The following is an 18636-nucleotide window of genomic DNA, read 5'->3' as shown; positions in this document are numbered from 1 at the left end:
TTTTTCTATCCTCTTTTTAAAACTGTTTAGTCATGTTAAAAAGGGATTACAATAAGCTAGAATAAAGACTACAAAAGTCTTAATATTTTCTTGTTTTTAGCTTACAGTCAGCCTACATCTGTAATATGAGAGAGCATTGGTTTACTATACGCAAGATCGGTTATCAGTGGTTCAATCTGAACTCGCTCTTAAGTGGACCTGAACTAATTTCCGACACATATTTGGCCTTATTTCTTACACAATTACAACAAGAAGGTGAGTGTTTCGTGAGATTTCTTTACAATTTTGCTTTCTTTTATGATCAGAAATAGAAAATTTCAATATTGTGAACATATTTTGCTGTTTTCCCACTTCCAGTGGTTCATTCCATTGCTTTTAAGATTTTTCTCGCTGTATCTTTTCCTATATTAATGATAAATTGTACAATCTATTCTAATGATTCTTAATTTCCCTGCCATTATCACATATGTCTTCACTTCTTTCCCTCATCTCTTAATTTCGGAATGGATTACCAAGTTTTCAACTACCAAACATTCTATGACCTTCTGCCTTACAATCAACAGCTTTTCTTCCCACTTTGTTGTTCCCAAAATCTCACCTCAGAAATGGCAAGAATATTTTGAACATTTACAAATTAATCAATTGTATCAATGATTTTGCAGATTAAATCAGTTGAAAGAGTCACCTATAAAAGCAAATCACATTTGTTGGAACAAATTTAAAAAAAAAAATTAAAAATAATCAATTCTATCTTTTTTTTTTTTTTTTTTTTTTTTTTACACAGGAATCACCACTTACCAAGGCCCAGAGGTCACTCGAGGATAAGAGTTAATGGGTATACATAAGTCAAGGTGATTATAGCATAGTAAACATAAATAGTGGGAATTTTGTAAATTGGATTACTTAGGGGGACGGTTCATCAAGAACTTGTTTACGTTGGAATCAGATTGTAGTCAGCTGGAAAGCAGACAATCAGAAGACAATTCTACAGGCGTGCAGTTTTAAGAAAGAAGCTTTGTTCATGAAATCTATGTTTAGATTTAGGCACAGATAAAGAGTGTGGGAAATTATTGATAGTGGTTTTAGCGAGACAAGTGTTTTTTGTGAAAGTTTGGCAAGGAGGGACCATAGATTGAGGCTCTGCTAAGCATTTGCCATGAAAATAAAGATAAAGCAGGGACGGGATCGCAACATCTCTTTTGTGAGGAAGAGAAAAGGGCATCCCCCACTAAGCTACAAAGTTTATGTTGAACTCTGTCAAGGCAGGATAAGCTGCTTCTAGCAGCTTATCCTGCCCAGATGTGGTAACAGTACTCCATCGTTGGCCATACCTGCCTTTTATATAGGTAGAGAATTGCATCAGGAGAGAGATATCTACTGGAACAGTAGAATGATCCCACCATTTTTCCAGCAACCTTGGCAATGGATTTGATATACATGCTTCATTTCAGGTTAGGAGCAAAGGGCAAGTCGAGAAGCTTGTCAAAATATGAAGCCTCCCCAAGACGAGAGCTATTTATTCAGATTGGCATCAGAGCATAGATGATGTAGAGATAGTGTAAGCTGTTTTTGACTACTGTTTGGGGGTATGAAACCAGTGGATTCGCCAATTATTTTTATAACCACCGGCTGTGCTAAAAAAACAATGAAAACCTTCCAAAGTTAGTATAAAAATTGTTGAATTCCGGATTCAATCAGTTCGCCACTAAATACGTCACAGACCGCATTTGATTCTTGGCCGCCATCTTGGTTACTGCCAATTACAGTAAAGATCTGATCTGATCTGAACTACACCGCCATCTTTGTTCAACATAATGTCACAACACTTAACAGGTTATGCGCCCAGCCATCGTCTTTTCTTTGATGGATTGGAATCTAAATTTGAATTGTGGCAGGTAAAATTTCTGGGATATCTAAGGATTCGAAAACTACACAAAGTGATACAATCTCCAACAGAGACTCCTCCACTGAAAAGAACATGACTGTTTTTGCAGAACTGATTCAATGCTTAGACAATAGAAGTCTGTCTCTGATTATTTATAAGAGATGCATTGGATGACAGACGGAAAGCATTGAACATATTAAGAGAATTGTTGATTTTGTTTTTTTAGGTTGACAATATATTACTCATCTCAAACTGTGACAACACTTTAAAAGATGTTAAAAATAAATTAAATAAAAAATTTTAAATGGCTGATCTTGGACGACTGTCATGGTGACCCGAACCTTGGAATAACCACTAAGGAGGCTGTCCTATCAGCAGGTGCAAAGTACTGGGGCTGCTGTATTGCCATTTGGTGAATGGATTCTTGACCATGCAGTAGTCTCTGGTGGGGCCTCTCTCGATACCATACTAGTGGGTAATTGTTACGGCTTTACCTTATCATGTGCTACAAAAAAAAAATTTTCCCGTCTTTCATCTCTTACTTTCCTTCTCTGTTCTGCTCTAACCAAGTATGCTGACCTGTTCCACAAACCCCAAAATCCTCAACATGAAATATCTCCAGAATAAAAACTCGATTAAACCTAGAAACCCATCTTCCAACGTAGACCCCTACTACCAGGTCTCCTTCTCCAACATCAGGGGTCTACGTTCCAACCTTCCAGAGGTTGAAACCCAATTACAGGAGACGAAACCAGACATATTATTTCTAAGTGAAACTGGAATAGGGCCAACCACCTCCCTAGATGAGTTCATAATTAAAGGATACTCTAACTTAACATCTAAATTTGACCCCCAAGATTGCCACGGGCATGGAATATGTGCCTACATTAAAAATGGCATCCCATGTGGCAGGAATATCTCCAGAGAAGACCCTAATCTACCTTATATGTGCTTCCGGGTGGCACTTGCTTACACCACCGCATTTATATTTGCCCTCTATCGCTCCCACAACAGCGGAGTTACTGTCTTTACGAGTATATCGGAGAAAATTGACCACATCCTGTCTGCTCATCCCTCGGCTAACATTCACATTTGCGGTGACTTCAATGTCCATAATGTGGAATGGCTGACCCACTCAAATAAGACCGATAATGAGGGGAGGTTCTGTCATGATTTTGCCATTGCCTATGACCTCACTCAAATTGTCTGCGAGCCCACCCGTGTTCCCAATACTACCGGTCAGTACGCAAGCCTTCTAGACCTTTTTCTATCAACTTCCACTGAGCTATGCTCATGTTCCGTTCTATCTCCTCTGGGATCCTCCGACCACTGTGTCGTATCAGTTAAGATAAAAATGAAATATAATAAATCTACAGACGTACCTCTCCACCGTACTGTATACCGATACTCTATGGCGGACTCGGATAGCTTCCGTACATTCATATCTGATCTACCTCTCCATTCCATGTTTAAAAAGGATGTGTCCTCTATAGTATCAGACCTGACCGAATGGTTACTTGTAGGCATAGACCAATTCATACCATCTAAAAAATTCCAACAAAAACCTAACAGCCAGCCATGGTTTTCCCCTGAATGTGCTGCTGCCATCGCGCAAAGAAATCACTTTTTCCGTAGCTACCAACGTAATAGATGCACTGAAATTAAAGCTGCTTTCAGGACCGCCAGCAACCACTGTAAAAGAGTAATATAAAATGCAAGAAAACTATATCCGTTAACTCAATCCGTTAAATCCAAAGTAGCTGAGCAGCGGCTTGGTTCCCACCAGTTCTGGCAAATAGCAAATAGGATCCTGAACAGAAACATGCGTTCTATCCCAACCATTATCAATGGACCAGAGGTCATCTCGATAGCATCCGACAAAGCCAAGCTATTTGCCAAAAACTTTGCGACAAATTCTACCCTGTGCGATGAAGGCCATCAACTCCACATATTCCCTCCTATAACAGACAACACGCTATGCCACATACAGATATCTGTGCATGAGGTCGCCAAGCTAATCAAGAATCTTGACTTCAGTAAAGCAACTGGTCCTGACGGTATTCCAATTATAGTGTTAAAAAAATTACAACCAGAACTTGCCCCCATACTTACGAAACTGTTTAAGCGTTGCCTTAAGGGGAAGTGCTTCCCAACACCCTGGAAAACCTCATCAGTATGCCCTGTATTTAAGAATTCAGGTGATAAGTCATCTCCCTCTCAGTACAGACCAATAAGTCTCCTGTGTGTCATGAGTAAGTTACTGGAATCCATAATGAATAGAGAAGTAGTCAACCACCTCAACAGAAATAACCTTCTTAGCAACACGCAATATGGTTTCTGTTCTGCTAGATCTACAGCAGATGTGCTAACGGTTATATCTCATAGGATTAGCGAATCTCTCGACAAAGGTTTCATTTCTAGGGCAATTGCTCTTGACATATCAAAGGCCTTTGATAAGGTATAGCATAAAGGCCTACTACACAAGATTTCCAGCTACGGTATTACTGGAAATGTTTTCTCAATCATTAAATCATTTCTCTTGGATAGGCTCATAAGAGTAGTGGTTGATGGGCAGAAATCAGAGGCCCACAGTATTAATGCTGGAGTCCCTCAGGGGTCCATACTGGGCCCAACTCTCTTCCTGATCTACATCAATGATCTCCCAAAACATATACTAAAATCATTTGTTGACATCTATGCTGATGACACGACCATCTATGGCAACACATCAAAGGCCGTAAATGATGATGTTCTCTCTGATTCTCTCTCCTCTGATCTTGAGCGTGTGGTACAGTGGGGAAAGATGTGGCTGGTTACCTTTAATGCATTTAAGACCAAGCTCCTATCTCTACATCATAAACGCTCTGATCCCCATCTGGCATCAATTGAAATGGATGGCTCTCGTCTAGGGGAGGCCCCATGTTTTGATAAGCTTCTGGGTTTGACCTTTACTCCTGATCTTAAATGGAACACATACATCAAGTCTGTTGCCAAGGTCGCTGGGAAAATGGTGGGATCCTTCTACCGCTCTAGAAGATATCTCACTATCTATATAAGAACCAAGTATGTCCAAAGATGGAGTACTGCTGCTACATCTGGGCGGGAGCTGCTAAAAACAGCCTATCCTCCCTTGACAGAGTACAAAATAGACTTTGTGGCTTGGTGGGGGATGCCCTTTTCTCTACCGTGCGACCTCTTTCTCACAGAAGAGATGTAGCGAGCCTGTCGTTGTTCTATCGTTATTTCCATGGCAAGTGCTCGTCTGAGCTCCATTCTCTGGTCCCCCCCCTCGCCAATCTTTTTCAAAAAACACCCGATTAGCTGAAACCACCGTCAATAATTTTCCCCACTCCTTATCTGTGCCTAAATCAAAACGTAGATTCCATGAACAAAGCTTCTTTCTTAGAACTGCACGCCTGTGGAATGCTGTTCCGCTTGCCTGTTTCCCTCCCGACTTCAACCTGGATGTCTTCAAGTCCAACACAAACAAATTCCTGATGACCCCCCCCTAAGTAATGACACTTTACCAATTCTCCAATACTATTGCTACACTATCCCTTTGATTACTGTACACACAATAACCCTTATCCCCGAGTGGCCATTGGACCTTGATAAGTGGTGAACTCCATGTAAAAAAAAAAATATATATATATATATATATATATATATAGATATATAAAATTTACCTGTGAAAATGAAACTATAACTATGAACCAATCACGATACATTGAAAAAAATTCTGCTCAAGTTCGGAATCCAAGATTGCAAACCGCGTTCAACTCCCGTTGAAATGGGCATAAATAAAAAATATAGGGACTGAAACAAAATCCATAGATAATCGAATATACAGGGAAATGGTAAGGAGCCTCATCTACTTGATGACCGCAATTAGGCCTGACATATGCTATACTGTAACAAAGCTATCTCAAAATTTATTGAAATCGACAATTAAGACCTTAATCGTGCAAAACAAATCCTTCGTTACCTAAAAGGAACCAAGGAACAATCTTTAATATTTAAAAAGTCTACATATCCTCTAAATTTAGATGGATTTTCAGATTCACATTGAGGTAACTCTGAGGATAGAAAAAGTATAATGGGGTATTGTTTTAGACTGTCAAAGACTGGACCTATGATCTCTTGGAAAACTAAAAAGCAACAAATTGTTGCCCTTTCTACTTGTGGAGCAGAATATGTGGCCCTAACCCATTCCGCGCAGGAGGCAATTTTTCGGAACACCCTTCTAAAATCTATTTTAAAACCAGATCTAAGTAAAAAAAAAACCTGTAGTAATTTATTGTGACAATCTAAGTAGTATCTTATTAGCGAATAATTCTATGATTCATCAAAGGTCGAAGCATATTGATATCAGATATTATTTTATAAGGGATGAAATAAGGAAAAAATCTATTACTCTTACTTATATGACGTCTGAAAATAATGTAGCCGACATTTTCACTAAACCTATAAAAAGAATAAAATTAAAACATTTTATAACCGAACTTTAAAAAAAAAACAGTTTGGGTTTAGATGCATTAAAAGTAACCAGCCACCTCTTTCTTCCCCATTGTACCACATGCTCAAGATCAAAGGAGAGAGAATCAAAGAGAACTTGGTCGTTTGCTACCATAGATTATAGTGTCATCAGCATAAATGTCTACAAATGATGTAAGGATTTGGAAGATCATTAATGTAGATCAGGAAGAGAGTTGGTCCCAGGATGGACTCCTGAGAGACTCCACATTAATACTGAGAGCTTCTGATTTCTGCCCATCAACCACTACTCTTATGAACCTATCAGAAAGAAATGGTTTAATAATTGAGAAGATATTTCCAGCTATACCATTGCTGGAAATCTTGTAAAGTTGACCTTTATGCCATACCTTATCAAAGGCCTTTGATATGTAAAGAGCAATTGCCCTAGAGAGGAACCCTCCGTTGAGAGATTCGCTAATCCTATGAGATATAACTGTAAGCACATCTGCTGTAGATCTAGCAGAACGGAAACCATATTGCACGTCACTAAGAAGGTTGCTTCTGCTGAGATGGTTGACTACTTTTCTATTTAACACAGATTCCAGCAGTTTACTCATGATGCACCAGAGACTTATTGGTCTGTACTGAGAGGGAGATGAGCGATCACCTGAATTCTTAAATACAAGGCATACTGATGAGATTTTTCAGGGTGTTGGGAAGCAAATCTCCTTAAGACAATGCTTAAATAACTGTAAGTAGCATGTTTTCAGATAAACAAGGAAATACTGGGAGTTGGCGGCCTTGGTCGTAAAGGCTAGAATTAGCTGCAAAGATCTTGGCAAAGAGTTTTACCTCAGGTCCATTGATGATAGTTGGGATAGAGCGCACACTTCTGTTCAGGATTCTGCTTGCTATTTGCCAAAACTGATGGGACCCTAGTTGCTGCTCAGCTACTTTGGACTTGACGGACTGAGCATACAACTCTCTCGCATTCTTTATTACTTTTTTACAGAGGTTGCTGGTGGACCTGAAGGCGGCTTTAGTCTCAGTACATCTATTATGTTGGAAGCAATGGAAAAAGTGATTTCTGTGTGCAATGGCAGCAGCACATTCTGGGGAGAATCACGGCTGAATGTTAGGTTTTTGCTGGAACTTTTTTGAGGGTATGAAACAGTCTATACCTACAATTACCGTCAGGTCTGATACTATAAAGGACACATCCTTTTTAAACATGGAATGTAGAGGTAGATCTGATATAAATGTGTGGAAGCTATCCCAGTCAGCCATGGAGTATCGATATACTGTACGATGGAGAGGTATGTCTGAGGACCTATTACATCTTGTTTTTATCTTAACTGATAAAACAGAGTGGTTGGAAGATCCCAGTGGAGACAGAACGGAAGATGAACATAGCTCAGGGCAAGTTGTGAGAAAAAGGTCTAGGAGACTTGCATATTGGCTGTCAGTGCCAGGGACACGGGTGGGTTCATGAACAATCTGAGTGAGGTCATAAGCAATGGAGAAATCATGACAGAATCTCCACTCATCATCGGCCTTGTTTTAGTGAGTTAACCATTCCACATTGTGAACATTGAAGTCTCCACAGACGTGAATGTTTGCTGAGGGGTGCGCAGACTGAATTTGGTCAATTTTCTCAGATATGCTTTTAAAGATAGTAACTCCACTAGAGTGCAAATATGAACGCAGTAGTGTGAGCAAGTACAACCCGGGAACACATATAGGGTAAATTAGGATTTTCTCTGGAGATGTCCCTGCCACATGGAAAGTCATCTTTAATGTAGGCACATACTCCATGCCCTTGGGAGTCGGGTTTAGAGGTTAAGTTAGATTATCCTTTAATTACGAACTCATCTAGGGAAGTAATTGGTCCAATGCCAGTTTCGCTTAGGAATAATAGGTCAGGTTTAGTCTCCTGTAATAGTTTGAACCTCTGGAAGGTTGAAACGTAGACCCCTGATGTTGGGGAAGGAGACATAGCAGTGGAGGGGTCCCCGTTGGAAGTTGGAGATCTGGGTTTGATCGAGTATTTTTTCTGGAAACCTTTCATGATTGGGATTTGTGGAATAGGTCAACAGACTGGCTTAGAGCAAGGCAGAGAGGGAAAGTAAGAGAAACAAAGAAATTTTTTTATTTTTGTAGCACATAAGGTAAAGCCGTAACAATTACCCGCTAATATGGCATCAAGATGCCCCATTAGGAGCTAATGTATGGTCCAGAATCCATTCAACAAATGGCAATACAGCAGCCCCAGTACTTTGCACCTGCTGATAGGACAGCCTCCTTAGTGGTTAATCCAAGGTTCAAGTCCCTGACTATCAGGCGGGTAACGTCAGCCCAGTTGAAACGTTTACCTTCAACATCCTTAATAGTGACATGGCCACAAAGATAGACAAAGAAACAGAATTTCCGACATTTCTGGCAACTGTTCACACAAAATAGTGCCAACCTAGTATACAGCTTTTTCTTCTCCCTTTGTCAGAAAAATCACTCATTGAAAAAAATGAGGACTGAGGGACAAATAAGGAGAAGCTAGAGTAACAAAAACTGCCAATAATGCATCCACAGTGCATTGTCTACTCTCCATCAAAAAGAGAAAAAAAGGACTTATTAATATTTACTTAGTATAAGTCCATAGCTCTCTTTGAAATTAAAGATATTATTTGAAGATACCTTCCCCTCCCATATTTACATGTGAGTTTATATAGTGGAATCAACATGACACTGTTATAGATTTCATTATTATTTTTTTTTTAATAGTCTACATACATTTGCATTATAAGAACTAACTGAAATAAGCTTATATTAAACAAAATTGATAGAATAAACAAGTATAAAAGAATTTAGCACAAAAACTGGGGATTATTTTGTGTTGAAATATGTAGACTGAAGAAAGAAAGCTCCACAGGCGGCATTTTAGCAACCTTGGTCAACACGAGAATATAAATAAAATCTTCATCTCAATAACCTACATGTCTGTAAGTTAGTTACATGAAAAAATGTCGCATTTCATATGTAAACTGCAATCAAACATTCCGAAAAAAAATGCTACATCTACTTGTAATAATGGTCATTTATCCCCGTGTATACCTGGAGCAAAATAAAATTTCTCTGAGCAGATTTTATTTGCAAGAACATAACATTGTGGTGCTTCTTCCCAGCTTACTATTACATGATCGCTTGCAAGTCGTAAATCCAAAGATTCTTTGTTGGACCGCATTCTAAAATATTCTGCTTAGTTTTAACACTTGCCTGCAATTATCAATGAATTTTTCACACCATCTACATGTCAAAATCAGTAAATCTTATTTTTGACCCTTTGTAAAGTGTGATCGTTAAAACTAAGAAACAATGAATATATATAATTAATTATTTAAGTCACTTGCGAAAGAACAATGCTGTATTTTTGATTTCTTATATATATATATATATATATATATACATATAAGAAATAAAAATACAGCATTGTTCTTTCACAAGTGGCTTAAAGAATGCACGGGGATTCTTTCAAACATTGTTGCAAGGAATGAACGCTGTCCATACAACAATTTTCCTTTTTTTTTTGCATTCCAATACCTGTTTGTGACCAAGAGCAGAGGACCGCTTGAAACTAAAAAAATAAAATAGTAAATACAAAGAGTAACATTGTTTTCATGCTGCAAAAACCTTTATAACTTGTTAATCACATATATATATATATATATATATATATATATATATATATATATATAAAGTTTTATTTTTTTATTACCGTTTATCTGCTTAGTTAAACAGCGATACAGTAACGGTTTTCGGTAACCGAAACATGTGTAACTAGACAGATAAAACGGCAATAAAAAATAAAATGCATATTTGCTCTGCAGTAGTATTGAGCACTTTCTTCAGGTTTTTACCAATTACCATTTTTGCTAAATATATATATATATTATATATATATATGTATGTGTGTGTGTGTGTATGCGTGTAAGAGAAAAAAATAACTGTAAGTTGAACTTTGCAATCAAAATTTCTTGTTCGACTGAATACTCCAAAAAACAATTTACAAAGTCCTTATTCTGCGGAGTTTCAAAGAATGTTGTTCTTAATATTCTTCTCATCAGAGGACAAAGAAATCAGCAAATTGTATTTGTAACAATGCTAGAATTTGCTAGTTAAGGCTTAAGTGAAACCGCAATTTATTGTAGTTATAAATTGCTAAATAAAAAAAAATGAAAAATATTGGATATGTAAAGAACTAATATAAAAACAAACAGTGCATAATATTTCAGCTTGAATGAACCTCCTCTAGACGTATATATATATATATGACAACATATTTCAAGTTGTTCAGTGTTTTTCTTCTCGGTATACTGCACACAGTTTTTTCTAAAAGTAGCTCTAGCACATCAATAATAAAATGCTACACGGAAACTAAAAGTGGTAAGAAACAAACATATGACAAATAAGTGTTTCCATAGCCAATAAAATGGACGTTGAAACCTCCCTGCATAATATTATTGTGTTATAACTTATTTCAAAGTGTGTAATCGGTTCCAAAAGGAAAGTGTTTATAAGTCACAGCTTTGTAATCTAGGTAATCGGTCAAGAATATAAAATGAAATTTAATTGTTAACAGGAATAAAAAATGCAAAAAAACAAAAAAACAAATATAGCATCTTTAAATTCTTGATAATCGCTCAAAAATCGAAAATTAAGTATTGGTACCCATAAAAGAAATTTTTTGTTTAGGGCCGTTTTGGGGTAGGAGGGTAGTGGCATGTCGGTATTATGTGCATATTTACATTCCCAAACCCATGCTGTGTTTACATTTTGAGAGGGTTCCGTCCGAGCAAGGAAAGAGCAAGTGTTATGTTGTCGTATCATAAAATGAGCATTTGTTGTATATTGGTTGAAATTGGAATGGAGATGATATATTAAAACGTGTCTATTTATAAAAGATTGGTACGTTGTGTGTGTGTGTGTGATCATCTAGTGGTCTTTCTATTCCATATGTTCATATGCTGTTAAGTGTGAATATGTGTGACATGCATTTTCACATACCTCTGCTTCTTCGTTGGTCCATCTGGAAATTCTCGTCTGGGAGGGAGACTTGATACCTGTTTTTGGGGACAAAGATTTATTTCACACCAAGACAAGAAATTGGTTCTATAGTTTATTTCACTTTCCCAGATGTCTTGCAGGTGGAAAGTGAATTTGGCCTGTGTTGTTTTTTTCTTCTAGGTCTTATTTCTACCACGTCAGCGTTCGTTCCCCCCCCCCCGCGAAGGGGAGGAGACAACAGCGAAGCCGTCGGGTCTCTTTCAAGTCCCAAACAAATCTCCTTGATTCAGCTAACCTAATCACATGACTCACACGCAATCCAATCAGCTGTCAACGTGTCTACACTGTAATTCACACTCTCCCTCCCTCTCTCTCCTCTAACACAAGTTGTGTTTGAGTACATTGTATGTTAGTTCCATGTGCAGAAGGAAAGAGTTAGCAATGCATGTAAATATGCCAATAATTCTGAAACCTTTTGTTAGAGCTCATTGTAACAAAATTTTAAGGGTTTCAATATTTAATTTAAATAATTTTGAGCGATTATCAATACTTCAAAGAAGCTGTGTATGCTTTTTAGCAAAATTGCATCATGTAAAGTTGATTTAATATTATGTTTGTGTGATTATTGAGTGTTAAGACATTATGTATATTATATTTTACTTATGCATGTATGTAAACATGCTGAATTGTTCAAAATAAGTTGCCAGTATTTATGTAGTATTAGGACCATGTTAAGGTTACCAGTAGTTAAATATCTGTTTTGAGTGATTATTATGCTTGTATTTGTTTTTTTAACACTAATATGTCCTGTAGAGAAACGTTTTTATTTTGTTTTTTTCAGTACAGCATCTATTATCAATTTGTTAGTTAAAAGTATACAATAGTTGCATAACACTATCCCCTGAGCACATCTGTGATTGGTTTCTAAATAATCACATGATTCATTCATTGCACTTCAGTAAATGCATAAGTCCAAAAAGGATATAATGAATGTCCCAAGAGGAAAAGTATGAATACATAAATCAAAAAAATAAGTGAACATTATTCATCAAATCGTAGCATATATGTATTGTTCAAACATCATCCTCTGCTTGTAGACAATCAGAATGAGAAAAGTTTTATCTTAATAAATTAGTTAATGGGTTTAACAGTTTAAATCCTGTCAAAATGTACTAGGCAAAGAAAAAAAAGTTGATTATCAATTTTTTTTTTTGGGGGGGGGGGGGCTTAAAAAAAAAAACAGAAAATAACAGTTGCCAATAAAAAGAAATAAATAAAAACAGTAAAATTAATGAATTCGTTATGGTAGGCTGTTTGTTTTGAGGGACACAAAGAAATAAAGAAAGAATGTAGAAGGTACATTTACTACTATGTTTGTATATTAGTATTTAGTCTTAGCAAAGAATTTGTTCGCTGTTGCTATATGTTGGGAATTGTTTAATAACTAAAATTGATGCTGTGTAAATCAATATTTTTCATAGCAACACCATATTGTAATGTTAATTTAAAAAAAAAAAAAAAAAAAAAAAAAAAATTCCAATAAGGAATAATATATATATATACCATATTGTAATGTTCTGTAGTGTTCATTCGAATGATCTAATTCTGGAATAAGAGAATTAGCGAACAACTAATCAAAGGCAGCAAACTTTCATGAGGGAGACTTATTTTTTTATTCTACTATGGGAAAGTTAATGGTATATCTGTGTTTGTATAAGCCAGTTAAGGGCAGTGTACTTTACTCCTGATCTGAAATGGAACACGTACATCAAGTCTGTTGCCAAGGTCCCTGGAAAGATGGTGGGATCCTTCTACCACTCCAGAAGATATCTCACTACTGATGCAATTCTCTATCTATATAAAAGCCAAGTACGTCCAAAGATAGAATACTGCTGCCATATCTGGGCAGGAGCTGCTAAAAATAGCCTATCCTGCCTTGACAGAGTACAAAATAGACTTCGTGGCTTAGTGGGGGATGCCCTTTTCTCTACCCTTCAACCTGTCTCCCACAGAAGAGACGTTGCGAGCCTATCCTTGTTTTATCGTTATTTCCATGACAGGTGCTCGTCTGAACTCCAATCTATGGTTCCCCCTCGCCAATCTTTCACAAAAAACACCCATCTAGCTGAATCCACTGTGAAAAATTTCCCCCACTCTTTATCTGTACCTAAATCAAAACGTGGATTCCATGAACAAAGCTTCTTTCTTAGAACTGCACGCCTGTGGAACTCTGTTCTGTCTGCCTGCTTCCTACCTGACTACAACTTGGACGTGTTCAAGTCCAACGTTAACAAATTCCTAATGAACCACCCCCTTAAGTAAACACTTCATCAAATCTCCACACTAACGTAATGTACTTGCAATAACCCTTATCCCTGAGTGGCTTCCAGGCCTTGATAAGTGGTGACCACTGTGTAAAAAAAAAAAAAAAAAAAAATGTAGAATCTGTGGTACATGTACGCTTCCTTCCTGTGTCAGCTGATGGCAGTAGTAGGACTAAATTGGTACCCCCTCCTCTAGATGTTGTGATTATGATGGTGTTGTTCCTAGGATGTAATGTAGTATTTTATTATCACGATTGAATGTGTCTGCAAAGGTGTTTGAAAGCTACATAAGATAGTGGCTATTAGCCTAAATGTATTGAATTTGTATGTGGCATCTATTGTTGCAAACCTACGATACTTTGGTTCAAATACTTTGCAGTCATTTTATTATATATGGAGATCTCACACACACACACACACAATATTCTGGAGCAGCCTAAACACTGACATTTTTTAATACAAATGCACATATGTAAATGTTATGTGCATACACATTTTATCAAGATGGTGCGATTTATAGAAAGAGAGAAGACAGGGAGATGAGAGTTAACAAATGAATGAAGCCTATGGTTATTCAATGAAAAAGCATAGAATTATTCTGGATGAAATAAACTTATGTACCCATGCAATGCCAGATAAGTATGGCTAGCGTGTGATATGTATAGGCGGGAACATGGAAATTCCTGAATTACAGCCCAGACACACAGTTCACTCTGTGTGGGTTACCTCTTAGGGGTTATTATAGCATTTCTTTTTAGGAGAGTAAAACTAATAAAAATCTGTAGCTTCATGAGTTTTCCAAGATGTTGAATTTTTATTTTTGGATAAATGTTTTTTTTTTTTTTTTTTTAATTTTAGAACCAAGAAGAACATAACTTTAAATAGGTAGAAGGAACTAGAGGGAGATGAAGTGAGTGAAAGAAAAATGGTAAAAAATAAATAAAAATACAGAATCATACTAAGATTATACCCCCCCCCACACACACACAGGTCTTTAAGTACCTAACATGGTCAAGATATACTGACAGGTTTTTCTTTCTTTTGTGTTACCACCAGAGAAGAAGCACAAAAATCCTTTATTCACAGAAAATGTGTGAAATAGCCTAAAAGAAAAATACTCAAATCTGGGAAACAAAATAGAAATAACAAATCCAAACAAAGAAAATAATATTCCATCCACAACAGAACCATTAAAAAGATTATCACAGAAACCAACAAAACAACCACCAGAAATTAATAAAAACATAAGCAATGATAAAACAGCAAATAAAAAACGTTCCAGAAAAGAAAACCAAACAATAGACACTCAAAATAGATTCCAAATTCTAGAAAAAATGGAAACGGAAAACACCCTAGAAAAAAAAAAGAAACCAAACAAAAGTAATCAAGAGGGAAAAAATGAACAAGAAGCCAAATCAGCAACATCTCAAGCAAGATCCAGATCGACGTCCAGATCCAAACAAAAAAAAGAAAAAACCCAGCAAAACACTTCACCAAAGACACAAACTCCGACAAAAGATAAACCCTCTACTTCTAAAGAGATGGAAATAGAGAAAAACTAAACAACCTCATGGGTAGAAATAAAACACAACAAATTATCCAATGGAATTTTCGTGGAATAAGATTTAACTATAATGAACTTCTTATACTTATCTCACTCTTCAACCCAGACATTGTCTGCTTACAAGAAACCTTCCTACAAAACAATAACCATTTCAAAACCCCAAACTATGAACAATACAACTATTTCCATAACACAGGCCTTCGTGCTAATGGAGGCACCTCAATTCTTGTAAGGAATAACATACCTCAAAGCAATTTCTGTCAAAACAAATCTCCAAGCAATTACAACTCAAGTCACATTACACAAAATAATCACAATCTGCTCAATATACCTCCCTCCTCATGAACCAATGAATGAAAATGAACTAGAAAATTTAATAAAGCAACTACCTTCACCATTCATTCTCCTAGGAGACTTTAACTGCCACAGTACGTTATGGGGATGTGAAGTCACAAACTCAAAAGGAAACAAAATTAAACAATTAACAAAAATAACTTATGCCTTCTCAATCAAAAACATCCCACATACTTAAATCCAACAAACGGATCAACTAGTGCCATTGATCTTACCAGGTGTGATCCATCAAGCTTCTTGGATTATACATGGAGCACTTACGAAGAACCCTGTGGAAGTGATCACTTCCCTATTATAATCAATTACAGTAACTCCATCCAAAACCAGGTAGAACACAAACAAAGCCAACTGGGCCGAATTTCAAGAACTTTGTTCACTAAAATTAACAGAACATCAAATCCAAACAATAGAAGAGTTCACGGAAGTACTCATAACAATGGCCAAAAAATGCATACCCAAAAATTCTCCTCCTGGAAAAAAGAACAAATCATGGTTCAATCCAGAATGTAAAACAGCCATTAGACAGAGAAAGGCAGCCTTAAGAAAATTTAAAAATCAACCCACAACGAACAACTTAATAGAATACAAACACCAAAGAGCTATAACTCGAAAAACAATTAAAGAATGCAAAAGATCCTGCTGGCAACAATTTGTCAACAAAATCAACATTACCACTTAACCCAAAACCGTCTGGGAAATGATTAGGAAAATAACTGGAAAATATAATCCGAATCCAATCAAACACCTTCTTACAAATAAACAGAAAATAACTGATAAAAAAGATATTGCTAACACACTAGCTAAAACCTTTGCCGAAAATTCATCATCAAAACACTACAATAGACAATTTCAAATAATTAAGAAACATGAAGAAAAGTAGAAAATAAACTTTAACTCCAAAACCCAAGAGCCTTACAATGAAATCTTCTCACTCAATGAACTAGAAACCGCCATAGAAAATTCCCATAACAGGACCAGATGAAGTGCACTACAGTTTCCTTAAAGAAATTCCGCCCGAATCATTAAAACTCCTTTTCAAAATTTATAATAAAATATGGGAAACAAAAGATTTCCTAACTTCATGGAAAAATGCAACAATAATCTCAATACCCAAACTGGGAAAAGATACATCAAACCCAGAAAAGTACAGATGAATAGCTCTCACAAGCTGCCTATGCAAAACGTTTGAAAGAATGATTAACTAACGTCTTATATGGTATCTAGATGACAACAAAATAATTTCTAAAATCCAGTGTGGATACCAAAAAAATCACTAACCCCGAAAATTACATCCGAGAAGCTTTTATCAATAAGGAACACGTAACATCTGTTTTTTTCGATCTTGAGAAAGCATATGAAATTACCTGGAAACACGGTATCATAAAAGATCACAACATCGGACTAAGAGGCAGATTACCTGAATTCATAAAAAAACTTCTTAACAGACAGATCTTTCCAAGTTCGTATAGACTCGATTTTATCAGACCCACAAAATCAAGAAGAAGTGCCCCAAGGCAGTATATTATCAACAACTATCTTTAACATAAAAATCAATAACATTATAAAAGAACTCTCTCCTGATATACATAGCTCCTTATATGTAGATGACTGCTCAATCAGCTACAGATCTAAATACACTCACACTATTGAAAGAAAACTACAACATAAATAAAATTAATAAATGGGCAACTAAAAATGGTTTCAAATTCTCCAAAACTAAAACAAAATGCATCCATTTCTGTAACCAACGCAAACTCCACCCTGATTTCAACCTTACAGATTGAAGGCGAAAAAATTCCATTCGTAAATGAACACAAGCACCTGGGTATCATTTTTGACAAAAAACTAAAATTTCATTCCACACATCAATCACATCAAAACCAAATGTAATAAAGCATTACAACTCCTATGAGTCATCGCCCATACAGATTGGGGAGCTGACAAGAACACACTACTCAAACTATATAGAGCATTAATTAGATCAAAAATAGATTATGGTAGCTTCATATATCAAACTACCAGAAAGTCATATCTAAAAACCCTCAACACAATATGCCACTCCGGACTAAGACTAGCACTAGGAGCATTTCCAACCTCCCCTGTAGAAAGCCTGTATGCAGAAGCACATGAAACTCCTTCAATGCTTAGAAATCAAAACCTTGGTCTAAAATACTACACAAAACTTACAGCCAACCCCACAAACCCAGCACACAATAGCACTTTAAATCCAAACCATAAACACCTTTTCGACCCAAAAGAAAATGCAATCAAAACCTTTGGACTTAGAATAAAATCGATTTCCAAAGAAGCAAATTTACCCATAACCAAAATTTATAAAACTGTCCTACTCAAAACCCCTCCCTGAAAAACCATATCCCCTAACATCGACCTAAGTTTAAGTAAATATGAAAAGAAACATACTCATCCAATAACTTATGATGATCTCGATAAAATCAAAGAAATGTATCCAGACCACACACACATCTATACAGATGGGTCTAAACAAAATAACGCAACAGCCAATGCAGCAATACTCAATAAATCAATCAAAAAACAATCAAACCTCCCAAAAGAAACTTCAATCTTCAGTGCTGAAATACATGCTCTAATCCTAGCTTTCAAACTCGCCTCCAATAACAAAAAAAAAACAAATTTATAATCCTTTCAGACTCCCAATCTATTCAAAAAGCGATTAAAAATAAAAAGATGGACAACCCCCTAATTCCAAAATCACTCCAAAAATTAACTGAATTAAACAGTAAAAAAGAAATCATTTTCTTCTGGATACCGAACCATTATTAAAGGTAATGAATTAGCAGATTCAGCAGTAAAAAACGCCTTAAATCTCCCAATCGATGCAAATTTTAAAATTCCATACATAGATCTAAAAAGACGTATCAACGCATATACAACAGAGAAATGGCAAACCTACTGGAATGAACACCCTAACAACAAACTTCATGAAATTGTGCCAA

General features: G+C 36.3%; 1 protein-coding gene across 5 annotated transcripts in view; it reads left to right on the top strand.

The window, feature by feature from the left end:
* Positions 1-18636, top strand: part of LOC145260560 (ataxin-3-like) — a 231505-nt gene that overhangs the window by 159381 nt on the left and 53488 nt on the right. For all 5 annotated transcript variants that reach the window (XM_080118805.1, XM_080118804.1, XM_080118803.1 and 2 more), the window contains one exon: positions 101-255. In XM_080118805.1, the coding sequence (XP_079974931.1) occupies positions 101-255 (155 nt within the window). The remainder of the gene's footprint in view (positions 1-100; positions 256-18636) is intronic.

The sequence above is a fragment of the Euprymna scolopes genome, chromosome 36 (genome assembly GCF_053919585.1).
Source record: "Euprymna scolopes isolate OS-2025 chromosome 36, ASM5391958v1, whole genome shotgun sequence".
In the NCBI taxonomy this organism is placed as follows: domain Eukaryota; kingdom Metazoa; phylum Mollusca; class Cephalopoda; order Sepiida; family Sepiolidae; genus Euprymna; species Euprymna scolopes.
Note: the sequence above shows the minus strand (reverse complement) of the source record. Positions and strands in the feature narration are given on the sequence as shown.